The sequence below is a fragment of the Narcine bancroftii genome, chromosome 5 (assembly GCF_036971445.1).
Source record: "Narcine bancroftii isolate sNarBan1 chromosome 5, sNarBan1.hap1, whole genome shotgun sequence".
Taxonomy (NCBI): Eukaryota; Metazoa; Chordata; class Chondrichthyes; order Torpediniformes; family Narcinidae; genus Narcine; species Narcine bancroftii.
In genome coordinates, this window is record NC_091473.1 from 245,079,005 (window position 1) to 245,104,787 (window position 25,783).

The window sequence follows — 25,783 nt, forward strand, 5'->3', positions numbered from 1 at the left end:
GAATACTTTAAAGTGGGATGTGGATGGAAAGAGAAAGATTAATGTTTTAATTCCACTTGATCTATACCTCTCCGAATGCTGTCGACCTCTTCCACCGATTCCCCCATCATTTATCTGGTTTTCACTGATGGAAAATCAGGCACATTCGAGGGGCCGAACGGCCTGCCACTGACAGGGCGTGCCCCTTTAAGAAGCCAGGCGGGAGACGTTCAATTTGGACCGGCTGTCCCGTGATTCCTAGCGAGGACAGTCACGTGGGAAGGGGTGCGGGCAATTGCTCATTCGCCGCCCCCTCTCCCCCTACCGATCGCTGGTTGAGGTGGAGGCTGGTCCGGGATCGAGCTGAGCGGTCGGAGCAGGTGAGATGGCGGAGTCAGGGTTGAAGGGGGGGGGCCGGCCGGACCTTCTCGTTCATTAAGTCTGTCCCCCCCCCCACCCTCTCCCTCCACCTGAGGCCGGCGGGCTGCTCATCTTCTCCTGCGGCCCGTTGCTTGGCCGCCGCGCCCAGGGTTGGGTCGCCGCCAAGGCGCTGCTCGCCACGGCGGAAGGCCGGAGGCAACGCGGCGCCGGGCCTGGCCGCTTCTCCCTCCGCGGGTCTGGCGGCTGCTCGTCGGTAACGCGCTCCCAGATGAGGGGCCGGCAATGGGAAAGCTGCGGCGGAGGGAGAGGTCGTTCGGCGGCTGGACTGGGCCGGGGGGGGGGGGGGGGAGATTGGAGCGTTAGGCGGGGTGACGAGGAGGAGGGGGCGGGGCGAGGAGGAGGAGGGGGCGGGGCGAGGAGGAGGAGGGGGCGGGGCGAGGAGGAGGAGGGGGCGGGGCCGCAAGGATGTGCTTTCAGATGGAAAAGTGCAATTTGGAGTTGGATAATTGACCTTTTGAGCCTAAAGTAAAAACTTAATGCTGGAGAAAATTGGGTCAAACTGTACTTTATACATTAAAGATACATAACCAACATTTCAGACTTGAATGAAGTCTCAAACTCAAAATATTGGTTACATGAGTCTGTCTTTGCTATAAAGGACGTAGTTTGACCTGATAAGTTTCTCAGTGTCTGCAGACTTTACTTCTGAGTTTACTCACAGCTGGTCCAATTTGACATTGTTTTCCTACCTTCTACTTGTAGGGCTAAGTCTGTTGTTTATTTATTGCTTTATGAATACTTAAATGTATTGTTTGTCTGGCTGATTGTTTTGCACTGAGGACTGGAGAATGCTGTTTTGATGACCATAAGCTTGACAATCTCAGCCTTCAAAAACAATGCTGGAGAAACTTAGCTGGTCAAACTGTGCACTTTATGTGGCAAAGAAAGGTGTGTAACCAATGTTTTGGATTTGAGCCCTGCAAGGCATGGATCATACCTTGGAGGTTTCAAGACTGAAATGTTGGTTATGCATCTTTATCTTGGCTATAAAGTACATTATATGACCAGCTGAGTTTCTCCAGTATTTTTTTTAATTCAATCATGGTGTCAGAGATCTTTGTTTTCTTTCAGTCTCTGCCTTCACTTCTAGGGTGAGAAGATTTCAAAGGTTTGAGGCCTTCAGGGAAATTATTCCTTGTTTGGTAGTGATAGGAAACTGAGCAAGGAAGTTGTGTTTATATCTCTTGGTACATATTTGGGTTGATTACCAGTGGGGTGAGTTTGGGAGAATAGTTAGAAGTGGGCTAGTTTTTGTGTAGATTTGTGAAGTGTTTGACCAGTGCTGTGGGTGAGGACTGCTAGTGGGAAGGTTTGAAGCTGCTTGTTGGTTAGAATCTGTGCATATTAGTAAGTGAGCATTTTGATTGAAGTGGGTAGGAACCAGGTAGGCAAAGAATAGATCTCTTGGGAAGATTAGTGGAGTTTTAGAAGTACTGGTGGGCTTCTGGGAGGGCAACTGTATGTCATTAAGGAAGGTGAGTGGAAATTTTAATTGTAGGCTTTTTGACAGGATACGATTAAGTGGCTGAGGAATTGAGTGGCAGATGCAAGTTAAGGATATGGGTGAAGGGTCAAAATTAAAATAGTTGCACTTGTCAATCTTGTCTTTAAAGAATACTTGAAATGGATGAAATCAAGTTGTGACCCAAAAGTTGGTATGTGTTTGAATGACTGGAAGTAGTGCTTTTTTTGGCAGACATGCACTTTAATTTATTTGGGCTTGGATGTGAATCATTGCTGCTTCATCTGTCATTACATCAATTATTGATTCAAAAGAATTGGCTCTGACCTGAGAAATAGTGAATCTGAAAGTCTTTCCTTTGCTTTCTTGTGTAATGTTTCTTCCCTGTTCAGAGAGCCTCCTTTGACTTGTATTTGAGTTGTAGCCATTTCCAAACTTTGGCTCTGAACAATGTTTTCAGTGCTTTAGGGATATTTTTTGCTTGAGTTGAATATAAATGCAAGCTGTTTTATCAACATGTTTTCTTTTTCTGGCTGATCTGCTTTGTTAGAAGTTTTAAACTGCTCTTTTACTGTGCATATGTGTAAATATATGCATGTATGTCTGAGTAGTGGTTGTTTTTCAGGCTAGAGTAATTGTATGTTCATTTGAGTGTTAGCCAGGGTGTGTGAGGAACTAGTGGAGCTAGCAAAACATGAAACATGGTCTGGGCTTGTTAACAGTTAATCATTTTGATAATGACTGTTTGCTGCCAAATGTAACTTTCTCTTTGGCTTGGCTTCGGGAGACGAAGATTTATGGAGGGGTAAATGTCCACGTCAGCTGCAGGCTCGTTTGTGGCTGACAAGTCAGATGCGGGACAGGCAGATGTAATTAGATTACAATAAAAGTGCCAAAGGCTTCAGGGCAGAAAATTCCTTATCTCTGATATCATAATGTTTGGTATGGGGAGAGTGGGTAGGTGCTGGTCATTGGAGAAGGAGTGACAATGTTAAGAAATTAGGCAGAATCATTTTTTGTTTTCTTCTTGCCACTGTCAAAATCTTGCATCTTTGAAGCACATGGCACATAATACATGGATGTCAGGTGACTAAGTTGCAGGTAATCATTTGGCATGTGTCTGAATTCCATTTGCATTGCATTGTCCAACACATCCTGATATTCTAATGCTTGTCAGGTATAGCAAAGAATAATATCCAATTTCATTTGAAAAGACACAAGCTGCCAAAATTTGAATGTGGATGAAATGGTTGGGGGCAATGATGTGGGTTGGGGGCAATTAATACATTTCATGTTCTAGGACATGAAATGTGCAGAATTTTCAGGGTAATTATTTTGCTTACTATATCATTTGGATTTCAGAATTATTGTCAGTGTACATGCATGACATCACGTACAACCTTGAGATATTTTCGGGGTGGGGGGGCAGAATTGCCACTTGTGTTAGTGCAAAACAAATGTACACATGTAAACAAGCTGCAATACAGAGTGAAAAAACAATAAAGTGGTAAAGAAAGAGTCAATGAATGAATGCCTGATTGAGCTTGTTGAATCTGATGGAGGGGTCGCAGCTGTTTCTGAACATGGTAGTGCAAGCCTTGTGGCACCTACACCTTTTTGCTGATAGTAGCAGCAAGAACCGAGCATGCTAGGTGATTGCAGGTGCTCCTTAACCTACAATGGAGTTGCATTCCTGCAGACAAATGGAAAAATGTAAGTCGAAAAAGAATACAGTTGAATCCAACATTGTCAGATTTATGTTTTAGATGTGATCAGGAAGTTGGTTACTTTGCGTTCTACTTGGGAGTGATCTAAAGTAAAGCCTTCCTGGTTGAGAGGTTTATATAAAAAAAATTTGGAGAAAATATTAAGGGTTAAACTCCTGCAGAATTTGATGCTATTTTTGTTGGGTTATATTAGTGGTTAGTTCTAAATAATGATTAACTATGTATCAACTTGAATTTTTATGATTGGCTTTAGCTGTTTCTAGGAAGTGCATAGCTATTACTTGGAAATCAGATATGGATTTATGGATGGAGAGGTGGCATGCTGAATTGTGTTCTTGTATTCAACTTGAGAAAATACACCATATATTTGAAAAGGATCAATGTGGTTTATAGTGTGAAAATAAAAAATTTAAAAAAAGGAGAGCCATCGACCAAGAAGAAAGAAAGAATATTAAAAAAGAGTTAAATATACATGTTAAAATCTAATCAATATAAAATGAAATGTAAATATTCTGAGTATAACAGCCACTTATTAATAAAAAAATTATAATTAAAAAAAACTTGAGAAAATAACTTGTAATTTACGTAATAAATTTCATTTGAAAATATGGAGCCCATATTTGCAGTATGTTGGTTTGAAAGTGTAGGGGACTCTTGAAGGCCTGTCCCATTAACCCTTAACTCCATTATTTGTACTGAGAATACTAATTCTTTTAGGCATTCTCCTGTTTTTTGCTATATTTAGCCTAGGGTGGGGAGGGTGAGATGTATGAGGGGCGTGTGATTTTTAATATATCTTTATTGACAATGTATGCATGGATGTGGTTTTAAAATTCTTAAATAAAGTGATTTTAAAAAATACAGGTATGCCTTGTATAACATTGACAGTACTGTATCAGTCCCCACACTGATCTGACTGCCCTGCTCTCTCCCCACAGCCCTTTATCAGTCCCCTCACTGATCCCACTGCCCTGCTTTCTCCCAACAGTGCTGTATCTGTCCTTGCAAGTTTTCCAGCTGAACTAAAAGAAGCGATTGACCAAGGAGGCTACAAAGAATTCACCTTGGTGGAATTATCAACACTTAGTGGCAAAATCAATGATGTTTGCGATTACCTTGCTTTAACATATTACATGAAAGTAAATAACAACAGACAGGCTATTGTACCATGATAACTTTGAAAAATTGTAAGTAAGACCATCGTAAGTAGGGGAGCACCTGCACTGCTGCTCTCCACTAGCTGTCTTCCCTGTAAATGTTCTCGATGGTGTGGAAGATTTTGCATGTGAAATCCTGGGCTGTTTCCACTACCTTTTTCAGGGCATTGGTGCACACTTTCCACCACACATCTGTAGAAATTTGCTAGGGTTCCTTGATGTCAAACTCCTGAGGCTTTTTATTGTTTGCTTATCTTGGAAATTAGGTATTTTATCAAAATTGATCAAATGTAGGCCAACATCATTGTTAGATGAAGTAAGTAATGCTGTCTTGCTCATGTGGGTCACAGAATAGAGATCATGAGTATAACTGCAATTGGAAGCAATGAGATTACCATTTAAAAGCATTGTTAACTTCATTTCAATCATGTTTTTGGCTGCATCCTACTATGTAATTTGTCTTCATTCATGTAGTAATTACCAGATAAATTTGATCAACAAATGATTAATGCTCTGTGCCTATGGCACTGTCCTCAGTTTTAATAATAATTTTCTGTCCTTAAGTTCTTATTGGCCCTAATTTGTCTTGCTTCTAGTATCTTTTAACCTTTCTGTCTCATTCTCTGATCAATACAGCATGTAACCTCAAAATGTCAACCATGATTCATAATTACCATAACTGCTCATGAACATTGAGTCTGTTTCAAGTCATTCCTCTTTCACTGCTTTTGGCTACCTTTGTACCCAGCAGATCAAACACTAGAAATTATCTTAATGTGAATTAAGATCCCATTATTATTGATGCAAAGCAGATTATTGAGGGGGTGAGGTTTTTTTCCTTTAGAAATATTGTTTGTTAGCAGAAGGTATTACTGAAGAATTGAGTTTCCTTTCTGTTGTTTCATTGCTGTGCATTTTCTTTTAGCCTTTGCATTGAATTTGCCTTGAAATAAAAATGGCAGTTGTTTTGTAACTTTGGTGACATTGCTTGATTATAATAGCTGGGTGGAGCTAGTCTTGGTCCTTTGGAATTTCCCCTTTCAATAGAGGAAATGGGCTGCCTGGTTATTTAAAGCTTTTGCCACTCTGATCAAGTGGCTCAGAAAAGATGAGTGAAATTATAATGGGGAACAACAACTCTGGTCCTGGATTTTTGGCAAATTTTAGTTGGTGATTGGGTATCTAGTTAATCCTTGCCTCCTGAGTAAGGGGAAGATTGCTCTTGCTTGTGACTGGCCAAACATTTTTAGTTGTGGGAAACTTAAAGAAAAATATAAGGAGTCACAGGCCAAACAATATTAAGCCTGGCAGTTTTCAACCAGTTACACTGCAAGAAAAACATTTTTAGGCCAGAAAATCCTGGTGCCATTGAAATTAATTTTTTTATCAAAACAACTATACAACATTGAACAGTTTAACTCTATATTAATATGCTCATTACAGTAGGCATTTCTGTATCTGCTGCTTTTAAATTTAATTTGAATGACTACAACTATCTCAAAATTCATTCAGTCCAACATTCCTCCACAACTCTGAATACAGTTCATGGCCCAAGAGTCTACTTTTATAAATGATGCAATGTGTAAATCTGTAGATAGGCTATTAAAGTTGACAGATTCCTTGCAAATCAAAGAAACACATTTCTCAATTTCTGTGGAAAAAGTATTCATTTTCCCACTGTCACATCTTTGCTATTTTCTGACTTGTTTACTTCAGTCGATAAAACATGTAAGAACAAATATTTTCATCAATGAGTAACATTGCAACAATTGGTTTAGTAGTTGTTCAAAATGGCAGCAGCATCTAGTGTTTAAACTAATTATGATGTACATACACTGCAATTTGGTGACTGTTCTAATGGAACATATTCAATTTTAAAAATTCACCCTGGGCCACTTAAAAATGGATAACGGGCTATAGTTTGGCCACCCCAAGTTAAAAGGGTTGGATTGAATCACTGTTAACTTGTGGGAATAATAGAAGGCTGAATGATTGTAGCATGGTGGTAACTTGGGAGAGGAAATGAATATGAACATGTAGACAAGTTTAGCGATTATTACGCAAGTTTTACAGCAAACTTCCTCCGTTGAGGATCTTTTTCAATTCATTTTTAAAGTGGAAAATGTCTGAACTTTTAGCCTGGCTGACCAATGCACATCAGCTACCATATGGTTTTGACATTGAGGGTTTGACCAAGTATGGTGCATGTACTTGGGATTCACATTGTGGATATAAGTGCAGGTGTAAACCCTTGATCTTGTTTTCTGCATTTAGGACCCTTCCTATTTACACTTCTTATTCTGCATGCTGGCTGCACGTAACTCTTTTTGCTGTTTGCTATCATAAATCATCCAATCCAGCTATAATAATTGATACCTGCACCTTAGCCCAGAACAGTGAATCTCTTCAATGGTTGAGTGTGATCAATGGATCATAACATGTTATTTTCTAGCTAAAGTAGAATCATTCTGCTGGGTTATGATCTCCTTGCTTGGCTGTCATTGCTAGCTGTGGAATGTCTGAATCAGCAGGTCACTATACTTGACCTTGAACCAATTGTCTAGCTTTCAGGGTTGGGTGCACTGTTTTTAAATGCCTGAAGACTATTTGAAATTTCTTTTGGGTGATTAGTTTTTGCAATGAAATCAAGACTTCACTAAAAGTACTCCATCCTTTTTATGTGAAAATGCAATGCTTGAATTTGCTCCCATTTTAGTTTATTATATTTTAAGTACCATTTTTATTTTACTGGAGTGGCCCTGTTTAATGTAATGGTTAACTAAAATTTAGATTTCATAAACCATAACTGCTTGCCCATCAGATATTACCTGAACTACTCTCATTTAGTTGCTAGCTTTCTTGAAGAATTACATGAATTTCCATTTTTGTCAGAAAAGACATACCTACTTTCAGTTTATCTGCTATTAGTTTTGTGTTTTCCACCACAAAAGTGAAAAAAAAAAGTTCAGACATTAAGCTGATCAGTGTACAAAGAGTTTCTTGTAATATCTTGGCAGAAAAACACAAGAACAAGGTTGAGAGCTTTTGCAGTCCTGCTCATTTTGGTTAATCCCTCTTTCAATGGATAAAATTGAATTGGGAAGGATGGATATGTACTTTGGGGTAGATAATTAATCTGAAAAATACTCTTAAAGTTATGGTGAGATGCAATATTTGAAGAGTTCATTTTTGGAGTTGTAGAAATCCATGAGCATTTAGTAAAGTATGGTATGGAGGTACCTTTTGGGATTCTGTTAGGGTTTAACGGTATGAAATTGAACCTCGGGGGATGACCAGTGTGGATAAGGATCATGAAATATGAGCAGGGCCAGAATTAATTAATTTGAATTATAAACTAGACTTTAAAAAAAAATCTGCAGTTGCTAGAGTTGAAAGCAATACACAAATGTGCAGGAGAAATTCAGCAGGCTTGCAGATGCTACATGACCTGAGTTTTTCCAGTACATTTCTACATACAAGTGACAAGATGTTCAGAATGTGATCATATTTTGTGGACAGAATAAACTGAAGACACAGTCTGCATGGGAAGAAGCCTGTAAAAATGGAGCTGAAATGCACGCACATTCATGGTTATATTTCACCCCTGACCAGTTTTTGCTGCTGGAGTGAAATTCATCCCAATCATTCCAAAGTGCAATCTTTAATTTTGTCTTGCTGTTTTTCCTACTATCTAAAAATTGTCGAGTTGGTTGCAGTTGTGCATATTAGACCTTAAAGATATAAGCTAAAGGAGGCAGATGTCTGAATAAAGACTGGGGAATGGGAGGGGTGCAGACCATCAGATAAAAGGTGTTTTATTTTTAATTTTTACATTTTGGCCATACAGCATTGTAACAGGTTATTTCAGCCCACAAGTCTGTCCTGCCCAATTTACACCACATTAAACTACAAAGATGAGGGGGAAAGTGAGAATTTTTGTTCTTTTATAATGGTCAGAGAGTAAAGGGGAGAGATAGAACTAGAGGAAAGGAGACTGGAGCTGCTTTCAGGTGGTGAGAATACCCCAACGTAAAGCTGCCTAAAATACCTGAATGTGGCTGTTGGGAGGCCACCTGAAAGCAGAGAACCCTGACCCGTGGAGTACTTACCGAACCCTCCTCGGGTAAGTGTATTCTTCGCTTCCAAGTGCTCCCCCCATGGCACCTGAAAGTGGGCGGGACTACGGCCTCAATCGACAGGAACCAGCATTGCTCTGTGGTGTCTCACACACCCGCAGCCGGCTCCAGAGCTGCATTCTCCCACCTAAAAGTGGCTTGGGACAAAGAAAGGGTGGGGGGAGGGGTTAATGGAAACCGAACAAGTTGATGTTAATGCCATCTGGTTGAAGGGTGCTTAAATTTTGCTGATGGTATCAGTTTGACAGGGCATGAACCATGGCAAATGTGTCAGCAAGGGAATGGACTAGGAGATCGCTTTGTTGAGCTCCTCTGCTCTTCTGCAATATTGTGGATCTACCAGTAGCCACTTATTTCAATTTCCCTTCCCATTCCATTGCTGGCATGAATGTACATGCAATTCCAGACTGAGGTGACCTAGAAATTGGAGGGACAGCTCATCTTCTGTCTGGGTACCCTCCAACTGGGTGGCATTAACATCAACTTCTCTGATTTGGGTTTAAACCCTCCATCTTTGTCCCCATTTGCTTTCCTCCAGTTCTGTTGCTTCCCTTTTTTCTCTGATCCTTTCAGGGCCAAAATCAATTCTCACCTTTCCTATTGTATTCTGTTAGCAGCTTTTGTCTGTTGTACTTGACCCCCCCCCTCTTCCCACTCTTTATTCAGGCACCTACCTGCTTTTTGGTCTGAAATGTCATCATTTGTCTTTACCTCCTATGGACACTGGGACCGGCTGAGTTTCTCTAGCATTTCTGTAAGTTTTTGCAATTTTTAAGTTGGCTGATTTTACTTCACATTTGAAATACTGCTTCTGGGTGTAATGTTAGCATCCTGATTTAAATTTCTAAGTGGTTCAATAAACTGTTTTGTCAAATGATTCATTTTTACTGGATTTCAATCCATAATTTCCATTAAATGAAGTCACTTCATTATTGTACTCCTGTCTGAGTGCTATAATTTCATTTAAAATTTGAGTATTTCCTGTCTCGATTTTTTAAAAAAAATTAAGATTGCCATCTGTTTGTGGAATGTTTTATCTCTACAAAATACCAATTCTCATGGTGAAGTGGATTAACTTTTCTCCAAACAAAAAGCTGCTGTAATGGCACTGCTGCCGCTGATGTGGACCTGCAGAGAGCAGGGGGTACGGAGACGCAATGCTCCTGTGGGGTCCAACTGCACAGTCTGCTGTCGGCTTCGCACAGGCTTTAAATGGTCTGTTTATAGAGCCAACAGTGGTATTTTTTTAAAAAATTCAGTTACCATTGATAGGGTCTGCGCTCAAGATGGTGGCGCCTATGATCGGCAGCAGCCACAAGGACGACTGGAAGCAGAGAACTGACGCAGGGAACCAGAAAAGGAGAGGGGGAGCGGAGGAGACTACCCATGGGACAGTGACAGACTAGTGAAGGGTTCTGTGGCTGAAGGACTACAGGCGAGGAACCAGCGCAGGCTGCTGGAGACGTTGGACAAGGGATTCACACCAGGCAGTGGAAAACTGGGGACCAGGTACTGGAATGCAAGAGGGGCCCGTAGAGCACTGAGGGCTTCCTAGTTGTGTCAAAGGTTCAGATCTGTAACTCAGCTGCTGAGTTGTGTGGCTGTGGCAGGTGCTGAAAGTGGATCCACGGACACTCAGAGACTCTGAGGGGACTCTTTAGCTTCTTGTTCTTTGACTGAGGTGCTTTGGGCAATTTCTGCCAATGGTGAATCTGTACGCCTTACGGCAGATGAGAGCAAATTCTGTATAATTTACTGCCTTTATTACATGACAATAAAGGAATCTTGAATTTGTGATGCAAATCCTTGATGTACAACTTTCTGCTGTAAAATAGACTAACCTCATTTTTTTTTTAGACAAATTTAACCTGTTGAAATATTTGACCTAATTTTCCATGGAATGTGCATACATTTGGATCTAATTTTAAATTGCTGCTGTTGCACTGTAGAATTTGGCCTGGTTTCTGATTTTGCATGTTAATCCCATCAATTTTAGAGGGATTGTTTGAAAGAATGGAATTGATTCTAGCAATTAGGATTATTATTGGGCTGGTAACTTCCAAAATGGATGGAAAGATGAGGAAAAACTATTTAGTGCTTTCTTCTCAAGGTCAGAATTGGCTTCATAGTCTATTTTACTCGTGGGAATATAAGAGCAGTTGAGCTGTCAGGATCTTTGTAACGTTGCACTAGCTAATGAATTAAATCTAGTCAGTTTGGGGACCCTGGTCAGTTTGGGGACCTAAGTCATTGTTCAATCTCCACTGTTTGCAAAATGTGGATTCCAATGCATCACAAGGGCTGTAGAAACACAGCAGGGCACACAGCATGCACAAGTAAAGGGTTACCATAAGTTTCAGGCCTGGGCCCTTTGTCAGGTAGAAGCAAAAGCTTGAAGAGCTCGGGCCCAAAATGTTGGTTAACTTTCCTATTAATGCTACGTGACCTGCTGAGTTTCTCTACTATATTTATGTATTGCACTTCACTCCAGAATCTGCAGGCTTTCTTGTTTAACTCCAGTGCATAATAGCTGTTTTTGCCTATGAAGGTGGATTTATTGCACTATATAATTTGAGAAAAATGGCCTTGCTTTAACTGAATTTTGTTCACTTGCTGTTATCCTTCAGGCACTGTCACTGTTAAATTTCTTAACTATAGTGGCCCAATACTATCATTAGGAACCTAAAAGCTTGTACCCAGGTAACTGGGCAGTTCAATAGGAAGGTACAGTCGGGGGCTACTCAAAAGTAAATACTAAGTCAGTGGAACGTTAAAGATAACAATAATTGGATGAACCACGGTCAATTAAAATTTATCTTGCCGGTACATTAACTCTTGGTACAATCTCAAAGGTCAGTGAAATGTTTTGGGTAGGCTTGGAGTGGAATCTTGTGTTGTGGTATTGAATGGCTAGTGGAATCCTAAACTAATGGGGCTAAAGGATGTAGGTGGGGAGGATTTGTGTAGATGCTTGCTGAATTATTGATTTGTCTTTGATGCAATGATGCTAGTTTAAGATATTTATGCTAATAATATACTGTCTGCATCTTTGCTCCATTTAACAGTATTGTGCCTATTTTCCTTCTGGTTGCAAAGTAACAGCCTTGAACTTCATTGTAATTGGATGCAGAAGTCTTCACCAACTTGTAATTTCAATATTTTTTGGGTTCATAAATTGGGCTTCAAGCCAACTCAGTCCAAGTTTCAAACAATTGAATGATCCACAGGTTTAGTGATGCCAGACTTGCCAAAAGCAGAAATTATTAGAGACTGACAACACTTATTCCCTGTCAGGCCAAGGAGTTGCATGATGTACATGACATTGCTAATTAGAAAATCTTGCTAGATTAGATTTGTATAATCTTGATGAGTTGGAGGATAGAACTGGCAATCATTCTCAAGTAACTGGACATTTTTACTGAAATTTCTTGGGTGGTGGTACATCAGTGCAGTAGAGCTTCAAATGTTAGGTTAATTGATGAGATTTCTTGATATTGAAAGATTTGTGGGAAAACGGTAGTAAATAACAATGATCTTGAATGACAGAGCACGGTTTTTAATTGCTTTCACCACCCAAAACTCCCAAATAAATTTAGATTTCCAATTTTACTGTCTCCTTTCGATTATCTAAACTTGCTTATTCAAGCTGTGTTCTACCAAGACTAAAGTGCAGCAGGCATTGTGGAGGAGGAAAATTCAATGAGAACCTGCCAGTACTGCCTTTCAATTCTTTGTGGATTGGCAGTTTGAGATTTCAGGTAGAACAGAGGAGCATGCATCTTGTACACTGACAAAAAGATATGCCTGGCAGTTCCGAATTGGGATGATTGAAAGACTGATCCAAAAAACTTAACAATCCTCAGGAAAACTTTGTAGTTTCCTTGCAAGCTGCATGACTACTTAAAAATACCTTGAAATGGCCGATTTGGATGAACTGTCAAGGAATCATTTTGAACTAGACTGCTTTGTAAACTAGTGTTATCTGTAGGTTATACAGGAAAAACTTCAGCCGTTGCATTTCATTACCCCATCCAGGATATTGTGTCAGAGTAGCAGGCTGGTTTGTGCGGCTAATCGGACAGGCATCTGTTCCTATCACAGTTTTGTGGATTTTGCGTTGCATTTGTCATGTTTTATTTGTATGGGTATTAATGCAGAATTGAAACAAATTAGTTTCCAGCATTAAAACTAATCCTTTGACAGAAAATTGCATTGTTTGCTTTAAATGAGTTTAAAGGATTTATTTTTGAACCTCAATGTAGCAAGTTGCCATTCCCTCAAACTTCTGATGTGCATTTATTCAAATTCATTATGACGGTACATCTATAACCAGATAAGTTTCTCTAGACCACTGCACATAATACACAACACATGATTATTTATATATGCATATTTATACACATTGTATTTTGAAGAGACCAAACTAACAGCCTGCAGAAATAAGTTAATTTTCACTTTGGTAGTCCTGATTTTGATGCTTTTGTATCCCCCCCTCCCTAATGGCAGCAGTTAACCTGTGATCCTCAATTCTAAGCCTTATTTAAGCAACACTCCTGGTGAATGTTGTCAGTAGGGGCAAGGGAGATCCCCGTGAACTTCTCGGCCATTTTACTAATCTTCTGTATTGACTTCTGGACTAATGCTTTGTGTCTACCATACCATTCAATGATGGAGCCAGATGGGACAATCTTAATTCTTCTCCTGTAAAATGTGGTCAAGTTGGGGGCAAGTTGCCTTGCTCTCCAATCTCTAAATGTAGGCGCTGTTGCATTTTCCTGACGAATGAGATGTTTGGCCCAGGATGGGTCGTCATTTGTATGCATATCAAAGAATTTTATAATGGAAGGTGGTTGTCCTTCATCTTCCCGAAGTTCAGTTGAATCCTTTGACTTGTCCACATGGACACGTTGTTTGTTGTCCTTGCACTACTTGAGCATTTTCACACAAACTTGCCGCTATGTTGGTTCTTCGTTAGTTCCTTAAAGACTTTTTTTCTACATTTTTCAGTAATAAAATAGCTGCCGATTGTTACATCACTATGGATTATTTGCTATTGGGGAAGGATGGTTGGCATGGCAGTTAGTGCAATGCCTTGACAGCGCCAGCAATTGGGGCCAGCCTTTGATCCCGTGCTCTCTGGAAGGAATTTGTTTGTTCTCCCAATGCCTCCAGTTTCCTCTCACTTTTCGTTCGAAACGTACTGCGGTGTATGTAGGTTAAGTGTAAATTGGGCAGCACTGACTCGTGGGCTGAAATGGTCTGTTTCTGTGCTGTATGTCTAAATTTTTTTTTTAAAACTAAAATCTTTTCAGCAGAATCCTCTACCAAAGATGCAAGTGCTCCCAAACTTGATATTTACTGACAAGACGCACTGAGCTTTATTCTATTTGCAAGATTTAACACTGAGCTGCACATATTTTCCCCACCCTTAGTAGTTCTAAACTGTTTTACTCATTCAAGTCCTTGGTTTATTCTGTTTGCTTTGCTGTTCATGTCTAGTTGACTTTATTGCTTGTTTACCTTGGAGCAGAGTGAAGGCTAAATGACTTCTGTATTGCTGGCCATGCAGTGTTCAGTTCCATTAAAATTGGTTTAAGGGTGTAACAATTTCCAAATGAACAATTGGCAGTTGTCCCACTGGATAAAGTCTCCTTTGCCCTGTTCCTTTTCCAAACTGAACAAAGTTGCATTCCTTCCTGGATGCTTGTCTGGGCTACCAGTTTATAAAGGTTGTATTGCAATGTTTTCCTGTTGCTATTTCATTAGTGTGATCATCTCTTTTTCACTGCTGAGCTGGCTTGTGTCTCCTGACAGGAAGCACATTTGTTCCAAACCAAAACTTGTAAGTAATGGTGTTTCTGACTCATAGCAATAACTTGACAAACAGACACTTCATTCCTAACTCTTAAAGCTTGGTGGGTGTGGTGAGAAGGGAACTTCTGTACTTGATACCTTGAACTTGGCATGCTATGTAGACTAATCTTGCAGCCTCTGGTTAGAGGCTCCTTGGTATTTCTTTTCCACCACCCACAGCTGAACTGAGCATCTAAATTTAGTAGAATGATTTCTAGTTCTATTCAAATTGTTTTGAGAATCCTTGTGGACTCATTACTATCTAGACATGAGAAGGCCAACTGTTTTGGTGAGCAAATCAGTATTTTGAATGCATTAATTTTGTTATGTTCACTGTTTGTAAATTTATCATTAAGATGACAAATTTTGAAAACTTGATTTTTCAACTTGAGAGGAATAAGCTGCTTTGTGGTGGTGGGAGATGCCTTTTTATTTGTTTCTACAAAGCCATTAAGATTAGAATGATGCAGTAATTGTCTACATTTGGTGGTGAGGTAAACAACTCATCTGCCAATGCTGTATTGGGATCTAGGCCATCAAAATGCTGGAGGAATTCAGCAGGTCCTTAGAGGGCAATACGTTGTCAATATTTTGGACAAACCCTTTCAGGGATAGCAAGAACTGGGCAGTTACCTGAATAAAAGGGTGGGTATGGGGTGGAGAAACTGGTAGGAAGGAGGGATAGAAGAGAAAGGAGTTAAAATTGAGGAAGGTAAAGAGGGCTAAGAAAGATGTCCTCTAAGGCAGCCATTTTTAATGGGGGGTGCACAGCACAGTTAAGGGGGAGGTTGCTGAAGTAAAATGTTTTTGCAGTACAGAAGAAATTAAATGTTTGCTTTATTGGAGAAGGGTCAAAAATATTGAAGAGTCCTAAGGGAGCAATAGCTAAAAAATAAGGTTGAGAATGGCTGCTCTTGGCAGGGGATGGAGAAAGGAAGGTATAGGTGCTCCACCTTTTGGGGGGAAAAACTGCTTCAATCTCCCTGATGTAGAATTGCAGCTGGATCACATGTGAAGTGTTGCCTCAGTTGGAAGGACTGGTTTGGGGCCCCAATTGATGGTGAGCGGGGTGGGGTGGGGGGGGTGGTGGTGAGGAGCTATCTGTGGATCTTGAAGTACAGATAAGTTCCTGAGTGGGAGAATTTGATAGGAAGGAATGAGTAGATGAAGGGATTTGTGGAAGAATTGAGTATTGCTGTGGGTGCTGAACTTGTTATAGTGTGGCTGCAGGAAGGCCAAGGTAAAGCCTGTTTTGAGGATCATGTTCTTCCTCAGAAAAAAACACCTGAGGGAATGGAGAAAACAGCAGTGGTTTGAGTTGGGGTTAGCTGTTTCTATTCCAGTTGTATCTTTGTACGGCTTTTTTTGGTTCTGAGACTGCCACTTTATTCTAGCCCCTCCTCTCACTAAGTGAAGGAAATGTCCTATCTGTATCCAGTCGGTCAAGTCTTGTCATCATTTTTATTGGTTCATCGATGGAATAAAACTTGATTGACGAAATGTGTCACTACTCCAATACCAGGCACCTGTCTAGTGAATCTTGGCTGCTTTTCCTCTGGTAAGTTTCTCCTTGAATAGGGAGAGCAAAATCAAGGGCTCAGCAGGGAAGAGGATGGGTGTCAACATCTCTGGATCTGTCCTGGAACCTCCATGTTGATGCAAACAGAAAGAAAGCTCACCAGCAACTATACTTTGAGGTGTCTGAGTTAATTTGCTATGTCACCAAAGACTCTCAAACTTCTACAGGTGGAGAGCATTCTGGGTGGTTACATCACGGCCTGGTATGGAGGCACCAACTCTCAGGACCAGAAGAAACTCCAGAGAGTGGTTAACTCAGCCTGCAACATCATAAGCACCAGACTTTACTCCATCGAGGACATCTCCATGAGGTGGTGTCTTCACAAAGCAGCCTCTATCCTCAAAGGACCCCCCCCCACCCCCACACACACAGTCAGGTCATTCCCTCTTCACTCTGCTAGCATACGGTAGGGGGAGGAAGGAACAGGAGCCTAAAGATGAGCAATCAACGGCACAAGGACAGTTTCTTCCCCACTGCTATCAGAATCTCGAATAATCAATGAACTAAAGACACTGCCTTGTCATACACTATTTTAATTTTTTTATAGTAATGTCGTAAGCTGGTTATTATATGAATGTTTGCCCTGTGACGCTGCCACAGAACACCGAATTTCTTGATTAGTTCGTGACAAATTCTGATCTTTACAATAAATGCTGTTGGTTAACAAAGTTGATAGGATAAACATTTACTTATCAGTGCTTTGCCTTGTTATGAGAGATTGCTATTCAGAGTGCAGTGGAGTTCTTCAATGGCCAGTTTTAGTCACCTTGGCTTTCTGCTTTATTTTTGTACACATTTACTGCTATGTATTCAATGTTGCACAAATGTGTACACTTCAAAGTATTCATTGCTTAATCATTGGAATGACTAGGGGTTATGAAAGGAAGCATAAATTTGCAAGTTGTGATTAACATCAAACTTAGCCCAACAAGTCTTCTAGTTAGACACCAAGAATCTGTCCCCTCTAGCTAGTGAATGCTTTTGACTCTCCAGTTGGAGCTCATCATTTTCAAAGAAAACCTGCAATGGAATATGGGTGGAATTTGAATTGACAATTTTTAGATCACACAGATGTCTTTCTAATCAGCTGATCTATCCACCCATTTAGCTCCATTCCTTAGCTTTCTCCTGTAATCCTTGATGCTTTGACTAATGAAATACTTATCAATCTCAAATACTCCCAACAACCACTTCCACAGCCACCTGTGGCAACAAGTTCCATGGGCCCACAACCCTCTGACTAAGTGAATTTTTCTGCATCTTTGTTTTAAATTAACACCCTTTTATACTGAAATTATGCCCTCTTGTCCTCTAATCCGCTACCATGGGAAACATCCTTGCCACATTTACTCTGTCCAAGCCTTACAAGATTTTGAATTGCCTGAGGTCCCTCTTATCCTTCTGTACTCCAATTAATACAGTCCAGGAGCTGACTGTTGTTCCTTGTATACTAACTCTTTCATTCCTGGTATCATTCTAGTAAATCTTCTCGGAACCCTCTCCAATGCTAGGATGCCATGCCTCAAATTTAACACTCAAAGCTGTATGCAATGCTCCCAGTGGAGTTTCACCAGTGTTTTCGAGAGGCTCAACATTGGATCCTTGTTCTTGTATAAGTATAGGAAAATCGTGTTCTCGGGGGGGGGGGGGGGGTGTGGAGAATAATGGTCACTATGAAATCGGTTGATGCTTGCGAGTAAGTTCGCAAACTGAATGGAAAGGGGAGTTGTGGTTGCTGTCAAGGGACAGGAGGCAATCCAAGAAGGGGAGGTTCATTTGGGGTTGAAGGGTTATTGCTTGTGGGGATTGTTGGGGTATTTCACATCTTAAGTGCGTTGTCATATATTGAGATTAAAAAGGAAAAGAAAAAAACAGTAATGGAAAAAAGGGGATGAAGGTGGTGAAGAGGCGGGAAAGAAGTGAAAATAAAGATATGGCCACGTTGGACCATATGACTATAAACATTAATGGAATATATAACCAAGTTTAAGTGTATCCCATTGGGGGAAAAAAAAATCACTTAATTTAAAAGACAAAGTTACAATTATTGAAAAAAACCTGGGAGCCATATATGGAACATAACAGAAAGAGCAGGCCTAGGACCACCACCACCTAAAATGATAAGATAAACACAATCAGATTTGATGTGAATAAGTAGATAGGACTTTTTTGTTTTTATTTTGGAGAAAGATATTGTTGTATTTTGTGTTCAATATTTACTGTTTTTGGAGGGATGGGGGGAATAAAAGAGAAAATGTCACTGAATATTTAAAGAGATGCATCTATAAATATATTGGTTGATATGGTTCATAGTGCGATAAATAAAGAATTACCCAAAAAAAGATAAATTTCAGTATCTCAATTACTAATTTGAGATCTTTTGCCCTCTAGAGATGGCTGCCATTCGGAAAAAGTTGGTGATTGTTGGAGATGGTGCTTGTGGCAAAACGTGTCTTCTCATCGTGTTCAGTAAAGACCAGTTTCCTGAGGTTTATGTACCCACTGTTTTTGAAAACTACATTGCAGACATTGAAGTGGATGGCAAACAGGTGAGTTCTGGTGCAGTTATAGTGAAAAATCTTGCAAATTCCTGGTTTACAGTTTGGTGCTTTGTGGTCATAGAATTAATATGACTTTGTATAAAACAGACGTGATGGAGAAAGTGGTTCATCTTTTGAGTGCTGCATATCTGACTCCTGACCGAGGAAGCTTTGAATGTTGCTACTAAGATTAGCACCTGGACTATATAAATTGTAATAAACATAACATTGACCCACAAAATGTTCCTGTAAGCCTTAGCATTGCTTGCAAAAAGGTTAATTCTGTTGCATACAATTGCTTTAAATCAGTTATAATCATGGCAGTTTTGGAATGGGGTACAAAATTTCGATTTCAGTTTGTCGTAATCAAGTTAAAATTTTAATACCATGAAATAATACAATAGTTTTACACTCTGGTAATAAATTGCATTGTGTTGCAGGTTGAACTTGCACTCTGGGATACAGCTGGGCAAGAAGATTACGATAGACTCCGGCCTCTGTCATATCCAGACACTGATGTTATTTTAATGTGTTTTTCAATTGATAGTCCAGATAGCTTGGGTGAGTTCTTCTGTTTTTTTTTCTAATTAAAACTATCTTGATTTTTTTTCAGTAATGCTAGCATATAAAGATTGCATGATACTATATCAATCTCTATGCAGAAAATATCCCTGAGAAGTGGACACCTGAAGTGAAGCACTTTTGTCCCAGTGTGCCTATAATTCTAGTTGGAAATAAAAAAGACTTGCGAAATGATGAAAACACACGGAAAGAACTTGCCAAAATGAAGCAGGTGAATATTGCCATGTACTCCTTTGTTGGGCCACTTGTACAGATTGAAATTTAATTGGTCTGTCTATTTTGGGAGTTGTCTCATTTAACTTTCAGTTCAGTGCTGTAACATTTTAACTTGTGTAAAACTGTCAAATTATTTGTGTAATTAGCTAGTTAGAAATTAATCCAGGGCAGAACACAACTGCAAGTTGTACTAATGCTCAGAGTGTTTTCCTCAAGGAGACATTTTTTAATTTGGTTGAGAAGATAAAATACATCAGGTTCTAAAATTTGAAAGAAACCCACTGAATTAAAAGTGAACTTTTGGTTTTTAAGCAATAAAATCAGGGAAGGAAGAAGAGGCCAGAAATAAAAATGTGTACTCATTATCTGTATTACCATCAGAAAGATAAGGAGATGTGAATGGCAATTGCCTATCTTTTGTTCCAAACAATTGGGATAGTACTAAAATAATATTTGTTGAAGGTGGCAATCTAAATTGTAGTATCTGTAGGCAATGGAAATTTTCTAGACCTAGGTAGTACTTGGTGCTTTTTGACTACAGTATGTTTCCCTGTATCTGAAAAGCTTGGATCCAGCTGTTTTTCGTTTATCGGAACAATGGCTTTAAGTAGCTCAGTAGCCAGCCGAATACTTTTCAGTAGTTAAACAATAATAAAAAAATAATGGCAGACTTTGAGCATGAAATGTTTAATACGTACCAAAAAAATGATCTCTGCTTACAAAAGATAACTGCAGCACCAAATGCTCGATGGTTTTTGAAATGTTTCTTCAGTGTCCTCTCCCTCATTGCAATGGTGTTTCTTTTAGTCTGATTTTTATAAACTGACATGATTGCAACTTGTAATGTCACGTCAATGCTGCAAAAAAGTTTGGTGATTGGATCTTTCTGGTTTTCCGAACTTCAGATACAAGGAAATGTACTGTATATCCAAATTGCTCTACAAGTAGACATATATATTAAACTCTTGATTCAGTAGCAATTAGGATTACCATTGGGTAATACAGTACCACTCCAATTTATCTGAATTGGTTGGGACTGGACCCATTTTGGATAAATGATATTTTTGGACAACTAGTCATTTTTAAAAACAACCCAGTAGCAACAGCAAATCATTTGTGACCGCACCTAGACAACAAGGGAAGTCTTTTTAAGCATGAAATGTTTAATTCTCATGGAAAAAAAAACACCAAAAACTCAATTCTACTCAGATTTTTCAATTTTTTTTTCAACCTGTGACGTCAGTTTAGTCCTGAAAAATTAGAGATAACTGAGGATTTTGGATTGTTTCGTATATCCTCATTTATCCAAAATTTTTCGGAACTGAAATGACATCATTTTGCCTTCAACATTTTCAGATAATGAGGATTTCTGATTTTTTTTTAATCAAAAAAAAATTTTTCAGAGCCTAACAGATGTCATTTCCAAGTCCAAAAAATCAGATGTTAGGATTTTGGATAATCTGATTTTTGGATAAATCAGAGTTGTAATGTACATTGTTTTATAATGTACTAACTGTGTTGAATTTGCTGAATAGCTTTGTTCTGCAATCCTGGTTGGAACAGTTCCGGAAGAGGCCATTTAAACATTCTGCCTTTCCCAATTATCTGAAGAAAGACTTGAATGTCTTATTTGATTTTAAAATAATGTGCTGAAGGGCTCATATTGTGCCGTACATAAAGCTTAATTATGTTACAATTGGGCATGATTAATTTTGTTCAAATATAACAACATAATACATTGATCAAGATTTACGGCAGGTCCACCATTGCCGAATGTGTTATGACGTTATCGGTAGAAGGTAGAACAGTCCTACCCTGGGGATGGCTCCTTGCATTGCGAAAGCATTTGGTGTCCCAGTTAGGAGTGGTTATGTGAAAAGCCAAACCCCCATTCCTGTCCCAGGACACTGAACAGCTATTTGGTGGGACGCAAGTGTGAAAGGGGCTATAGACACGGAGAGAACGTACAAACTTCTTGCAAGTAGTGCTAAATTTGATGCTGGTGCTGTAATAGCGTTGTGCTTAGCTATACCATCTAGATCTTGCTCCTTGTTTTAGTACAGCCATTTCATAATATTTTGAACAAATGATTTGCATTGCTTTTTTGAACATTTAAAGAATTGTAAAATATGCACAGCAGCTTGAATGGTTTAGTTCAATTTACCTGGGTATTTTGCAGAACAGGTGATTCTCTATAATTTTATCATTTTGAACCTTAAATGAAAAGGCCAAAGAAACAGGCTTGATTGGATGAGCTGTTGCGATTTCTATTGATCTGAATTGTTTGCGGCTTTCAATTTTGGCTAAATGTGCCTTGCTGAACTGTACAAGTTCTGCAACAGATGACAATAACTGCTGTTTTAATCGGTGTCTAATGAGCAAGATTGGACTCAACAGAGTAATTTTGAGTTGGGGGTGGTCAAGTGTGCATTTTGTTTTTGCTTCCAAGCCAATGAAATAAGAACTATTTTTCAAATTTAGGCATGCAGCATGGTAACAACCCTTTCAGTCCACAAGTCCGTGCCACCCAATTAACCTACAACCCCAGAAAAACGTGATGGGCAGTTTTAAAAAAAATCCCTGAAATGCTGAAGGAACTCAGCTGGTCTATTCAGCATCTATAGGAGACAAATATATATTGCCAGCATTTCAGGTCTGAGCCCTTCAAGGAAAAGTCAGAAGCAGGATATATCAGTCTTAGAATTCAAACAATGGGGGAGGAATCCAGACCAACAAAAGATGTTAATTGGATGTGATAAGAGACGAGGGAAAGGAGAGATGATGGGGGTAATCTATGGCATACAGTGCTCCCGCTTTGGTCTCCTCTAAATCAGAGACTGGACCCAGACAGGGAGATTGCTTTGAACACCTCGGCTCTGTCTGCTGCAACAGTGTGGATCTCCCAGTGGCCACCCATTTCAATTCTCCAACATGTTTTTAACTAATCCACAACCCCCCCCTTCACAATATGTTTCGAAGGGTGGGAGGAAATCAGAGCACTTGGAGGAAATCCACATAGGCATAGAATGTACAAACGCTTTACAGACAGCATAGAATTCAAACCGGGTTCCTGGCCTTGTAATAGCATCACACTATCCATGCTACCCTACAGAGGATGTCATTCTTCTAGGTGTGAGTGAAATTTTTCATGTTCAAATAGAAACTTGTAAAGATTGCTTTCATTTTTGATTCAGACCTCCAGCTGAACTAGTCTATTTTAAGACTTCAATATTCCAGCAGGATGTTTACTCCACCCCTCTTTGTATTTGCCTACAGGCATGTGTACTCAATTGAGCTATAATTGGCTTGTTCAAGGAAGAGTATCTAGTTTTTGTAGTTTGATATGTTGGCAACACGGCAGTAGTTCTGCTTCAAGTCAGACTTGCTCACTCGTTTGGAAAAATTAGTTTAAAAAAAATAAAAATCTGATTTATCCTTGCCAGAACAGCCATTGCCAGTTCTTGCTATTACATTAGTTCATAGTGATACAACCATTTAGCTATTTATGAATGATCTGAAACTGCCAAGAAAGCTTTTACCAAACATACAAAATCTACAAAGGATGTGGAAAACTAAGTACAGTACAACTCCGATTATCTGAAATCCTCAGTTATCGAAATTTTTTTGCACCTGGAAAGGTATTCAGCTCTGAAAATGTTATTTGGTTAATTGAGAATTTCAGAAATCCTCATTTATTTGAAAAAATTTCAAAGCCGAAATGACACAATTTCAGATGAATGAGGAAAAATTTCAGATGAATGAGGATATCCGAAGCTATCAGAAAAATATTTGAGTCGACATCGAACTGATGTCACAGGTTGAAATTTTGGAAAAACCTCAGTAGTTTTTGGTGTTTGATTTATCTTTGTTCAGGTTATTGGTGAGAATTAAATATTTTGTGTAAAAAGCCTTCCCTTGTTATAAATGATTTGTTGTTGCTTCTGGGCTGGTTATTTAAAAAAAAAATATTTATCTGAAATAGGCCCTGACCATTTTGGATAATTGGAGATGTACTGTAGGTACATTCAATTAAATTGTAATTAAAGATGGGCAAATTTATATTTTTAACCTGCTTTTTACACAACTTCATGTACTTTGCAGTGGTATAATTGTGTGGCTGATGTTCATTGCGTACTTTGTGCTCCAGGCTATCGCCAAGGAATTTTTGACTGAATACAGCATTACAAAATAGCTAGAATTCTGTCAGCTTGTCCTGGAAAATAGCCTTGCCTTGATTTTTAAAAGTTCCTTGTTTGCTTCATTGGTTGATCCCTTGACTTTGGGTCCCTTGGGAGAGTTCACTATTTACATGCATCATGAATGATAATCTTGGCATTTAACTTTTTTTGCAGAACACAAGAATAAAATCTTGCATTGACTTGATCACCTTAACTGTATCTGTACCTATATAAACTTTCAATCAAGTGCTGCACTTCATGGCCACATCACACCTTGACACTACAGATTTCTACACAGTTCTATAGAAAAGGAGCACTTTCCATTTCGAGTTGTATAAAGCTTCTTGTGCAGATTCAATGATTTATTGTGACTTTACACCGAAGAATTAGCTGAAATGAATTGCCCGTTTTTAACATTAGTACGAGGAGCTTATATGGGCTTTTACAAGGAGGTGGCAATGTGTACGAGGTTTATTACACAGTGGTTGTTAATTTGTTGATTTATGTTCCTCTCAGGAACCTGTAAGGCCAGAAGAAGGACGGGATATGACTAACAAGATCAGTGCTTTTGGTTACATGGAGTGTTCTGCCAAAACAAAGGAAGGAGTTCGGGAGGTCTTTGAGATGGCCACAAGAGCTGCATTACAAGTTAAACACAAGAAGAGACGCAAGTGTGTGTTGTTGTAGGGATCTGATGCATACCATCACATGTACTGTATTGGACGTAATAACATTTAGCAAACTCTTTACACAGTATATGGAGACTTGCTCTTCCCTGGTTTCCAAATGGCTACTTTTCAAACACTTTAGTCTGAGCCTTTGACTTGCTGTGTAATGCTTAGTATCTGAATTAGGGCAATGGGAGGAGTTTAGTGTTGACTTGACCATGAACACCAGCACCTCATGACAGTGTGGGTTTATGTACTGTAAGTTCAGGGGTTGGGGAAACCGGTGGGATTTGTTACCATTTGGGTATCTACATTGTTATAAATTCATTATAATCCATAGTGTCAGACATGACTTCTCTGCATAGTTTCATTAACTTGAACATTTGATACAAAGCATGAATTAGTTTGTGTAAACATTTTATGCTGTAACCTTAATCACTATTTGCTGAAATAGAATTTCTCTACATTTTGCATTTTTCCCTTTATTCTAAGCATCGCAAGCCCATATCGCAGTAGTGCAATGGACTCCTGTGAATGGTAGTGTAATGGCTTTTGTATAATTGCATTCCGTTTAAGATCTTAATTTTCTTGTAGATTTATTGTATTGAGATCCATTTGTATTGAAGCTGATTTATATAAAATGCTAACTGTCGATACCTGATTGCAAGCACCCATCTTGAGGATTTGATTGTGACCATGTTCTAAGTATTGTGATGACTGGCTGAGCTAGACATCTGCACAGTTGTTACAATAGTTCAAGAGGCTCTGCTCACTTTGTACAATAGACTTGTAATAATTGCCTTGTTAATCAATTGCTAGACAGGTTACTGAAGCAGTTTACCCAAAGAATGGTCCTGGACATTTTGCTCTGGTTATCTGCAGCCTGCACAACAAGCATGTCTGTCTTTTGTATGCAATAACCAATGTGGCTTCAGTGCAAACTCATTTTGCTTTCATCCTAGTTTATAATATTCAGACAGTTGGCACTTATCAAATGTTTAAAAAAAAAATTAGAAATAAATTGAATGGAAAACTTCAAATGGTGCCTGTAATTGAAATATAGGATTTTAATTTTGCATGAAAAAAAATTGAAGTGGGTGACTTGTATGATGAACTAATGTGAATTTGTTGGTTTTGTGCTGCAGACTTTTCCCACATCTAATCTGACCGCATCCTGTTACAAATAACCCATCTTTAAAAATGGGCTACAGTCCAGGACGATCTCCTGTGTTGACCATTTAAGACTATTGAGCTGAAGAGTTGGT

At 39.2% G+C, this 25,783-nt stretch overlaps 1 protein-coding gene across 3 annotated transcripts; it reads left to right on the forward strand.

The window, feature by feature from the left end:
• Window positions 1-251: 251 nt before the first annotated feature.
• rhocb (ras homolog family member Cb) lies at window positions 252-25,558 on the forward strand. Of its 3 annotated transcripts, XM_069941944.1 has the most exons (6): window positions 259-359; window positions 4,598-4,796; window positions 18,726-18,883; window positions 19,315-19,435; window positions 19,537-19,667; window positions 24,367-25,558. In XM_069941944.1, exons 3-6 carry the CDS (start codon window positions 18,728-18,730, stop codon window positions 24,535-24,537), a joined length of 579 nt encoding a protein of 192 aa, XP_069798045.1. In that variant the 5' UTR covers window positions 259-359; window positions 4,598-4,796; window positions 18,726-18,727; the 3' UTR covers window positions 24,538-25,558. The 3 variants fall into 3 exon arrangements, with proteins under 3 accessions (XP_069798044.1, XP_069798045.1, XP_069798046.1); XM_069941943.1 differs by lacking the exon at window positions 4,598-4,796 and having other exon boundaries at window positions 252-359; XM_069941945.1 differs by lacking the exons at window positions 259-359; window positions 4,598-4,796 and adding an exon at window positions 14,037-14,109.
• The last annotated feature ends 225 nt before the right edge of the window (window positions 25,559-25,783 follow it).

Coding starts and splice junctions, on each gene's coding strand:
- rhocb (XM_069941943.1), top strand. CDS start 18,728: ATGGCTGCCATTCGGAAAAAGTTGGTGATTGTTGGAGATGGTGCTTGT. Junction 18,884..19,314: donor TTGAAGTGGATGGCAAACAG/GTGAGTTCTGGT, acceptor ATTGTGTTGCAG/GTTGAACTTGCACTCTGGGA. Junction 19,668..24,366: donor AACTTGCCAAAATGAAGCAG/GTGAATATTGCC, acceptor TGTTCCTCTCAG/GAACCTGTAAGGCCAGAAGA.